The 10,562-nt window shown below is 40.0% G+C and overlaps 1 protein-coding gene across 3 annotated transcripts in view; it reads right to left on the bottom strand.

The window, feature by feature from the left end:
- The window catches only part of DBX2 (developing brain homeobox 2), a 28,550-nt gene extending 23,310 nt beyond the window's left edge, over positions 1 to 5,240 (bottom strand). For 2 of the 3 annotated variants that reach the window (XM_087934404.1, XM_026717019.2), the window contains exon 1: positions 2,638 to 5,240. In XM_087934404.1, coding sequence (XP_087790530.1) covers positions 2,638 to 2,950 — 313 coding nt within the window. In that variant the 5' untranslated portion in view covers positions 2,951 to 5,240. Of the gene's footprint in view, positions 1 to 905; positions 976 to 2,637 lie in introns of those variants that run through there. The other variant, XM_087934405.1, reaches the window with a different exon arrangement.
- Positions 5,241 to 10,562: the final 5,322 nt, after the last annotated feature.

Genomic DNA, 10,562 nt, shown 5'->3' on the forward strand with positions numbered 1-10,562 from the left:
AACAGTAAAACTTTTATTTTTCCCAGAATAAAGCTTTTCCAGGTCAGTTATTAATGTATATTTTGTGCTTTACCAATCTGAGCAGAACAAATAGTCTATAAGCAAGGCTAAAATTATTCAGTGTGTGTTGCATGCTTAATCTGCTAAGTTTTACAATTAAACAAATTCTGTCTGGAAAATATTGCACCAAATCATGAGCCTTTGAAGTTTAATTAATCACCAGACATGTCTTATTTTAATTGTTAATGTTAGTAATTATTATTCCTCAATTCATGCTAAGACAATGGATACAAAAATATCAAAATACTTTAAAAAGCTATATAAATTTGAAGCAGCATTATCTATCATTCCATTTAATAGCATTTGCATCTGTGACCATTTTAAAGCAACACACTGGGTATGGTGCTCTCCTTGGAGTTGGTTTGGAAGTTGCAACTTGCACACAATGCCACAACTACCCATATTCTCCCCCAAATAACGCTCAGCCTGATTTTTTTAGCATGCTCCTAATATATCAGGGTTCCAAATAACATCCCCAATAGAATCAAAACTCTGAAGCGGGCATCTTCCTCAAAGCATAAATTTATTAGATATGTCATATTGGCATATCTGAATCTGAAGGCCCCGCATTTTCCCCACCCAAAGTAAAGTCAAAGTTCCTTCATTCCCATATGCATCACATGGTCCAATCAGGTCACTATCCCAACTTCGGTTAACTTCCAGTTACATCTACCCAGGTGCTGGCAAGATGTCCTTGATTCCCAAGGGAAAGAATGTTGTTATGATTACACACCCCACACTATCTCCCCCTCCACCCTCCCATTCCCACAGCTTGCCCAGTCACCACTGTGGCAGCCCTGAAGACCCCCATTAAAGATGGCTCTAGGGCTGACAATAAGCCCTACCCCAAAAGTAAGTCCCAGTTAAGGTCATGTGTGACCAGCATCAGAGGCGGTAAGGGCACAGGGGCTGATGGTGTCTGGCAGCAGCTGCAGCTCACGTAGCACAAATTTCCACCTGCTACTTGGACATTTACATGTCCAAGTAGCAGGTGGAAGCAGAAGTGGAGTGGGGGAGGTATGTGATCCGGATATGCTGCACAGGCCACAGGAAAGCTGAGAGTCAGTGGGCCGGAGTGGGCGGCTGGCTGCAGGAGCCTTGTCTTCATGTCTCTTGGCTTGTCTGCGGCGCGCACAGCACATCCAGATTGCCTGCTTTCCTCCATGCCTCTGCCTCTGCTGCTGATGCCACCACACAAAGATGAACCACCCACAGCCAGCCCTCCAATTCTTGGCTTTCCCATGGCCGTGTGAGGCAGCCATATCACCTGCCTTCCTCCCCATGCCTCTGCCTCCGTCTGCTGCTGGTGCCGCCACCCAAGGACAAGTCTCCAGCAACTGGCTACTCACTCAGCCCACCGTCTCTAGCTTTCCCATGGCCTGGTAGTGTGTCAGGATTGTGTGCCTCCTCTGCCTGTGCCTCTGCCTTCATCTGCTCTTTGGACAGGTAATCAACTCATCTGTGCAGGCTGCACAACCCCAGAATGTACCGACCAAGGGACGAGGGGGCTGAAGTTGGTGTCGGACACCATCAGCCCCCGCGCACTCGCTGCCTCTTCTGTGTGTGCTGGGAGGTGGGGCACCCAGCCGGGCTGCTCATCCTGATATCGTGTTTCCCCCAAAATAAGCCCCAATGCCTATTTTGGAGCCCCCCAAAATATAAGACCGTGGAGAAACACAATAGTTTGCTGAAGATGAAAGAGTCATTGTTTGATGAATCCTGGTGGGAAAAAACGGTTAGGTGATTTGTTCCTCCTGCAGGCCCTTTTGAATAGGTTCAGGTTGGAGTCAATAAGGCACGTTTCAAATGTGAGATACAAGAAGGCCGACAGTAGCCTTCCACTGATTAAAAACTAAAAGAAAGGTTATAAGTAAGAGGTGCTGGTGTCAGCCCTCACAGGCTGTAGGGCCTTACAAATAAAATTCCAGCACACTGTGCCATTTCTGTGAATCTGAAAATACATTGCTTGCTAACAGGGTAGAATCCTCTACGTTTAGTAAAGCAGAAATATTTACCGTTTACCAGATTGAGAGTCTGATTCTGTCCCAAGTTAATTCTTATCCTAAGCATCTTATCCTGAGCATTTCAGCCATCCTGTTGAGGAGCTTATGATCAGTGCTGTTGAAATGAGAGATCCATGTAATGACTCTCCCACTGGGTTCCCACCCGAATAGAGCCTTTCTAAGGCACCATTCACCCATCTGGAACTAAATCTATGGAAATCACAGAAACTGGTTTCAGAAAAGTTATCGCTAGAGTTGCTCTGTAAATCTGGATTCACATCCTATATTAAGCAATGATTTGTTCATTAAACAAGTTGCACCCGGGTTGTGTTTACACAGTCTACTAAGCCATGATATCTGGCTGGAGTCCCCCACACACGGCAGCAGCCGCGTCCATAGGACATGCTAACCCAGAACCAACCCAGGATGACTGACGTCGATGTATGAGCCCCGTTATTGTGTTGACAGAAAGGTCTTGCTAGGAGAGCTTAGCCTTTGCGTAGGACTGAAAGCGAGATCCCAGCCCCAGAATTTTTTTTCCACCGTGGACAGCTCGCGGGAGGTAGTCGCTCACCTGGGGCTGTTGCTGGGAACGCGCCTCCTGTGTCCTCCGTAGCCGCGCCGTCCGCTGCTGAAGCTTTCAAAGCTTGGAAAGGCCAGGCGCAGACAGGGAAGGCGCCTTCTCCGGCAACGCGCATTGGTTCCCGCAACTTGAGCGGGATCGGAGCGGCGGGCAGACTCGGCGAGAGGCGCGACGGGCCTTCGCCGGCCCTCAGCAGGTTCTCAATCAGAAAACTTTTGCCCAGATTGCCAAAACCCGGGGCCCCGGGCAAGCCGAGCAGAGCGGCGGAACTTTCGGAGTGCCAAGCGAGGCCGCTCGGAAGCATGGCCGAGAGGAGGGAAGGCTAACTGCAGTCCCGGCTCCGGAGCGTTGGGCTGCCCTTACGCGGAGAGGGGGTTCGCCTACTCTGGCTGCCGCCTGCTTCCGCCGCGGCCGTTCGCGGGCGATCATGAGGCGGCAGCTTCGGGAATTTGCCGGGCGATTCTCCGCGGGTTGCCCGCAGCTTCTCTGGAGAGTCGGGAAGTGGGTGGAAGGTGTGTCCGACCTCATTAATTTCTGCCAATGATCCTTAAGGCAGAATCGTCGTGGCCGACAATGAAAAGCGCTGCCGAGGGTGTTGAGGAGCGGGGGCTCCGTCTGTCATTGGATGGGCATCGGCCTTCCTAAATACCATTGGATCCCGGGCACCTAGTGCTGAAGGGGCTCCCGAGCTCCCATTTGATTCTCCGCCAAGGCGCTGCCGGACCTGCCGAAATCAGAGCCAAAGGTCGGGGGTCCCCAAATCCTCAGCCGCACATTCCTTGTGTCGGCAAGCAGTTCCTTCCTCAAAATTCACCAACTTTTATTCTGCGAAAAGTGGGAGGTTTTTTGGGGGGGGGGGAGGGGAGTCGAAGCCCTTCGGAAATAGAAGGAAACTGTCCAAAGGACCTGCGCGCTGCCTGAATTTCAACTTTCAAATTTTCTGGCCGAAGTTTCCCTTGGCCACAGGACTCTCGGATGGATGGCTCTTCTGGCTTTGCCGATATGCGTTGCATGGGGCGTCTTATAAACATTGATAAATACATCCATTTACATACTAATTTATAATTCTGATGAAGAAACGTTCGTTCTGCAATTTTTCTTATGGCTGCATAACTCTGGCTTAGAACAGTGCAGGAATCCAGAAATGGCTACAGGGTAAAGCACCGGAATCTTGTTTTCCTTAACAGATAGGAAAAAAACAACAACAATGCTTTCTCACCACCCAAGAACCCGATAACATTCTGTTTTCAGAATGATTCCCAGAAATCTCAGTGTTACTTCATTGACCTAGAAATGTTGATCCTTAGTTGAAGATAAAGTGAAATTCTGGAGGTCTCTAAGCATCTGAGCATGGCATGGGTGGATGCACTAATCTGTATATAGAACCTGCACCAACAAACATTGTTACCATGATGTTAGCGAGGAATTCTGGGAGTTCAGGTCCATATATCTTAAAGTTGCCAAAGTTGAGAAACACTAGTATAATGAACTAAATTGGATCAAGCCATGACTGTAATAGAGTGCTTGACTAAGAGGATGGGATCCAGATTCATGACTGTAATAGAGTGCTTGACTAAGAGGATGGGATCCCCATTCTGGTCTATGGAAGCTCACTGAGTTGACTTTGAACAAGATATATTTTCTTAGCCCAACTTGTTCCAGGAACAACTACGAGGATGAAATACTAATTACCTCACCTTCCAGTTCTGAATGAATAATAGGATCTAAGCCAGATAAATAAATATGAGACCAAACTGCATATTTCCTTTTACACTGCTTCTTTAAAATGCTTTTAAATTTTAAACCGGGGAAGCTCGGCATATGTATGATTATAGATGTTCATTTAATTATTTTTGTTTATTTTTGAAATACAGGTAGCCCTCAACTTACAACACTTCATTTAGTGATTTTATATTATTTAGTGTATGGCAAATGTATGGACTTCTTATAGTTCAAATGTTAATGTCCAGTCCACCCAGCCATTCAAGGACAGGGTGGTCTATGTTGAAAAAAATCAGACATTGGCAAAATAGATCTTCAGATAGTAAGGAAAGTTAAATATCTAGATATCTATTTAACAGCAAGATGTGCAATAATTAAAGATGATAATTATATAAAATTAATGTAACAAATCAAGCTGGACTTGGAGAAATGGAAGAATCTACAACTATCAATGATAGGGAGAATAGCCACTATAAAAATGAATATATTACTGAAGCTATTTTTTCTATTCCAAACGATACCGATAAAAGTAGAGAAAAAATATTTTGAAGAATTAAATAGAACAATCTTAAAGTATATACGGCAAGGGGAAAATGCAAGAATAAAATTGAAAATGTTACAAGAATCTAAAAACAATGGGGGCTTTGGGCTACTAGATTGGAAGCTATATTGTCAGGCATCTGTACTTACATGGGTAAAAGAATGGATAAATTTGAAACATAGATTATTATTATTGGAGGGACATGATCTTCAATTAGGATGGCATGCTTTCTTATGGTATGGAAGGAGTATGATACATAGATATTTTCAAAGAAATTATGTGAGGAATGCTTTACTTTTGGTATGGGAAAAAAATAAAGTACAAAATTATATGAAAATACCAGTCTGGCTTTCTACAAGCTTGATTCTGCTCTATTAATCCCTTTGTTTTCTTCAATTGCCTTTTTCACAAGCTTCACATTAAACTGAAGTATTTCTTCTTGGATACGTTTTCTTATGATCTTGCCAAGTTCAACATGCTCCAGTTTATAAGTGAAACTTCTTGTAGTTTTTATTGTCTATCATTTTTTTCAGTAAATCAATAATTACATCAGATATTTTTGAATGTACAAAATGTTTTTCTGGTGGTGCTATATTATTAGCAGATTCATGGATGTTTTTGACTATTTGTTCATTTTGATCTGTAATGTTAATCCCTTGCAAATCTTGCAATACAGCAAAGCGATTTGATAGATTAATCTCAAAATCGCTGTTCTTCTCTAACACCTTATCATTCTTTATTTTTGTTTTTCATGGCGTGTTTATCATTTTCATACACTCTTTTCGACTCTATCTTCACTTTAACTCATACCTTTCTATGGTCACTTCCAACGTTAAAATGATTGATGACAGTGCAATTGCAGAATATGGTTTTATCACTTGACATGATGTAGTCAATTTAATTTGTATATCCAGATGGACTCTTCCATGTCTTCTGCTAGCTTTTTTCTTGCAAAATGCGTTCATGATATCAAGTTCTTCTCCTTTAGCAAAATCTATTAGCCTATCGCCTCTATTACCTTGTTCACCACTTCCATTCACTTTTTATCACTTTTTATCCAGGTATTGTTCTTCCTATTCTTGCATTTAAAGTCAATCATTAGTATTTTGTATTGCCATTTTTCTTTGTCTTGAAGGCAGGCCACATCGTTGTAAAACTCTTTGACATCATCATCACTATATCTTATTGTTGGTGCATAAGTTTGGATGATTTGAAACTTATATTGTTTGTTCAATTGAATGATGAATTGGAGTACTCTGTATAATATACTTTCAAATTTTATTACAGAGTGTTTCAGCTTCTGGTTGATGAGAAAACCAACATTGCCACATCGTCCATCTTCGGTGCCTCTACTGTAGAGTAGCCCAGTCTTATCAAGTTCAACAAAAAGTTTCACCTTTTTCTAATGTTTCACATAATCCAATGATATCCCAATACATATTATAGAGTTCAATCAGAAATTCTTCTAATTGAGCATTTATTTTCATTTTTTTGAATGTCCAAGTCCAAAGGCAGCCTGATTTAACTTGGTGATTCTTAACACCCTCTGCCTTCAGGTATTCCCGCTGCTGTGGGAAGTTGCCCTAAGCCTAGGGTCTTGGGAATGAGGCCATTTTTAAGGTTGTATTGGTATCTGAGAAGAATAGACCATAATCTGCCATGCACTGAAACAAAAGAAGAAAACAGAAAGTTACTCTGAGCAGTTCCCACAAAACTCCAAAATGCCAAACTATATGCAAAACTTTCTAAATGTGAGTTCCATCAAGCAAAAATTGACTACCTGGGATATAGAATATCCCATTAGGGAATAGAGATGGACCCGCAAAAAGTAAAAGCTGTCATCGATTGGAAGCTGCCCCATATTCGCAAACAACTGCAAAGTTTCCTGGGGTTTGCAAACTTTTACCGTCAGTTCATTCCAGCTTTTGCGAATATCACTCTCCCCATCACAAGCTTGTTTAAAAATGAAAGTGGGGAGAAGCTGAAGCCAGGGCAACCCCTTACCTGGATGATGGAATGCCAAGTGGCATTAAAAAAACTTAAACAACTATTCTCAGCAGAACCAATCCTGAAATATCCAGACCTTGAACAACCAAGCACACGCTAGTGGTGTAGCAGTTGGAGCAGTTCTACTCCAAAAGAATGAACGTGGACAGTTGCAACCATGTGTTTATACTTCCAAGAAACTGACAGGAACTGAACAAAGATGGGCCATATGGAAGAAAGAGGCATATGCTGTGCGATGGGCACTCCTCACGTGGAGAAACTTCCTGGAAGGGAACAAAATCCCCCTTGGAGTCTGGACTGATCATAAAAATCTAGAAGCCCTGAAAACTCCATGGAAACTCTCACCAAAGCAAGTATGGTGGGCCCAATATTTTTTTTTTTTTTAATTTCACTCTCAAATATCTCCCAGGGGAGGGAGGAATTTCTTGGCAGATGCACTATCTGAGAAACCCCAATACAACAGCAAAAAGATTGCAGTTGTAAAACCTAGGATCCAACCAATCCAACCTGCAGCCAAAGAAATCACCCAAGCACAAAGGAAGAAAGAACCACTGACTGACAATGCAATGACTTCCAAATTTAAGGAGGCACTACTTAAGAATGACTGGCTCCAGGCTAACAAAAACATTTGCTTACTCAAAGATGGTCTAGCCTGGGTCGAAAACAAACTTTACGTCCCTGCCAGCCAGAGAATGGACCTCATGAAATGATGCCATGACTCAAAAATAGCTGGACACTTTGGATTTGTAAAAACCTTGCACCTCATCAAAAGACAATTCTGGTGGCCATCTCTCAAAAAAGATATTGAAAACTATATTGCTAGTTGCCCTATCTGAGCTGCTGCAAAAAGAAGACAAGGCAAATTCCCTGAACTTTTACAAACAGTGCCAGAACCTTCAACACTCTGGAGAGAGATCTCTATGGACTTTATAGTGGAGCTGCCCAAAAGGTATGATTGATTGTAGTCAATCACTTTCTTGCATGTGTTGTTTATACTAGTTTTTTAGAAATTTTCTAAATAAAGGACCCTAGTCAAAATCCATAAAGGATGATGATGGATTTTCATACTATGCATTTTGAAATCCACAGTGTACTTTATTTAAGCTAGCTAGATAATAAAACCAGTCATGCTTTCATTTCATTTCTAAAAAATGTCCTGAACAGACATCATGGAAATTTTAAAGGAAGATAGCAATAATTGGTTGTCATTGGTCTGTATACACACACATCTAATGCATAAATAAAATTATAATTAATGACAATTAAAGACAAATACGAGATTTTGGGGAGTGAAATTTAAGGTTTCAAAATCCTCCAGTGGTGACAATGATTTAGTGTTATCCCTCTGTGTAGTCTTTGTATGTTATTAAATGTAACAAATAGACAATTTACACTATGCCCTAACTTTGCATTTGGTGACATTCTTGCTGTTGTGTTAATATAAGATCTATTAAGCTCATGGTCCATTACTCTTTCTTTAGGCCTGACTCTGCGAAGCTTAAGGGTCTTGAGCACAGTGTGAAAAAGCAACATGTTTTACTCTCACCCAAGGAGCTCATTAGGACTTTATAGAAAGACAAAAAAAAATAGTCAGACAATACTAACATTTGCTGTGAGGATTGCTCACCAGCCAAACTGCCTAGTGTCAGGAGGCAGTTATTGTTCTTTTGTCAGCTTAGCACACCAATTTAGCATGCTAGTTATAAAGAAGGGCTCATCTGTAATCCACCATTTCATTCTTTGTCAGGGAAATCCATTTACCAGCCTCTCTAATGGACCCCAAGTTCTAATCCTTGAAATTCCTGCTTCATCAGAAATGAATGGCTTAAGATAGTTACGCTTATGAATGATACTTGCTAACTTTCCTTTCTTAGAATATCTCATTATGCTAGGCTTCTGAAGTACAACTATGTTCAAAAACTATTTAATTCCTCAACATTGAATGATTTGTTTAGGAATACACTATGTAGGTTCATGTTTCAAGCAGAGTTGATGGTTGGGCTGTAGAGATTTTTTTAAAAAAGTACTAATTGTTAAGCAGCTAGATCATTTAGAAATGCAGGTGCAAATGATTCTATATTCAGATTGGAAACATATGAATTAAAAATGACTATATATTCAGATAGAAAACATATGAATTTAAAAGTGTTTAATTTTAATCTATATAGCTTTGGGGATGAATAATTCAGCAAAATCAAATATACTAAAATCCCTATTTAATGTGAATGTTATATACATCTCATTCAATTTATTTCCATTTATCTCAGTATGGCATTAACATATCTTATTTTAGTTTGCAGGTAGTGCCCACAATCACATACAGAAGTGTGTAATACTACCAGAGTTTCAATTAAATTTATTTCAGAGTGAGTATAAGATCACAATAATTTTTTCCTATAGTTTTAAGGACATCTAAGCTGTGCTGCTAAATCTTCTTAGTTAGGAAACATACTTTTTCTAACTACAATAATAATTCAGTCAAATACCATATAAAGCATGTTGCTTCTGTATAAATAACTTGATCTAAATTAGTTTTCCACAACCTAATATTTTCTAAATGTGTTAAACTAAAAATCCCTAAACCCCACAATTAAGCAAAATTAATCTGACATGGAAACAAAATTATTGGTTTGTAGGTTATTATTTACAGTTAGAGAAAACACAATGCTTGAAATGCATAACTATAAGGATTTATTTATATTTCACATTTCTTAAACACCCATTTACCTTGGAGAAGGGCTTAGGTAGTGTACAATATATGTGCGGGATGAGAAAATTTATAAGTCCATAGGCTTTCTAATGGCTCCTAGCACTGTTTGAGCAAGGTATTTCTTTATAGTACTGTGCCTAAATTGAGCTCATGGTCATTTTACACAGAAGCCAAACACATGCTCCAGGTTTTCTTAATTTCAAGAATCTGTTGACTCTCATCTTTGAAGGAGGAAAAGGGTAGGTAAAACAGACAAACATGTAATTTCTTTCTTTTTTAAAAAAAGAGGTAATTTTATTGGAAAATGTAATGCATTTGATAGAATTATATTAAGAAAAACTCAAAATTTGAGGCGAATAAGATAGTTGTTGGGAAGGAAAAATATGTTCCTTGAATCTTACGGATGCTAAACATATGTACTAAGAAGTTTCCCAATTCAGCTTTTTATAAGTAATAAAAGTACTGCAGGAATATTTGATAACTAACCACTTAGTGATTACAGAGCATTGGTTGTTTAATGAGCTATAAAGAAGACAGTCCACGCTATCTGTCTGAATATTGTTAAAACGTTAAATAATGCATCTTAAAAGAAAGCATTAAAAATTCGTAACAATGAAAATTTAACATTTAATTTTTTTTAACATTACTGTCTCCATGGAAACTTCATGGAGCTGCAGTTGATCATGAAGGCAAATGTGAATAAACCTTTAATATGATACAAACTTAACAGATCAAAATAAATGTGGTATTGTTGTGCCAGATATTCACATGTGCCAACTCAGTGCAGATTTAAAAGAGAAACCTGCAGAAAATGCAATAAACCAGTTTTTGGTCAAGACTCTGTTCTTCAAGGAAAGCAAATCTTTTAATAAACTGCAATGCATGAATTCAAATGAATGCTGTTCTCCAGGGGTGGGATTCAATTTTTTTAACAAT

The sequence above is a fragment of the Pseudonaja textilis genome, chromosome 5 (assembly GCF_049901715.1).
Source record: "Pseudonaja textilis isolate UNSWEBS1 chromosome 5, rPseTex1.2, whole genome shotgun sequence".
In the NCBI taxonomy this organism is placed as follows: domain Eukaryota; kingdom Metazoa; phylum Chordata; class Lepidosauria; order Squamata; family Elapidae; genus Pseudonaja; species Pseudonaja textilis.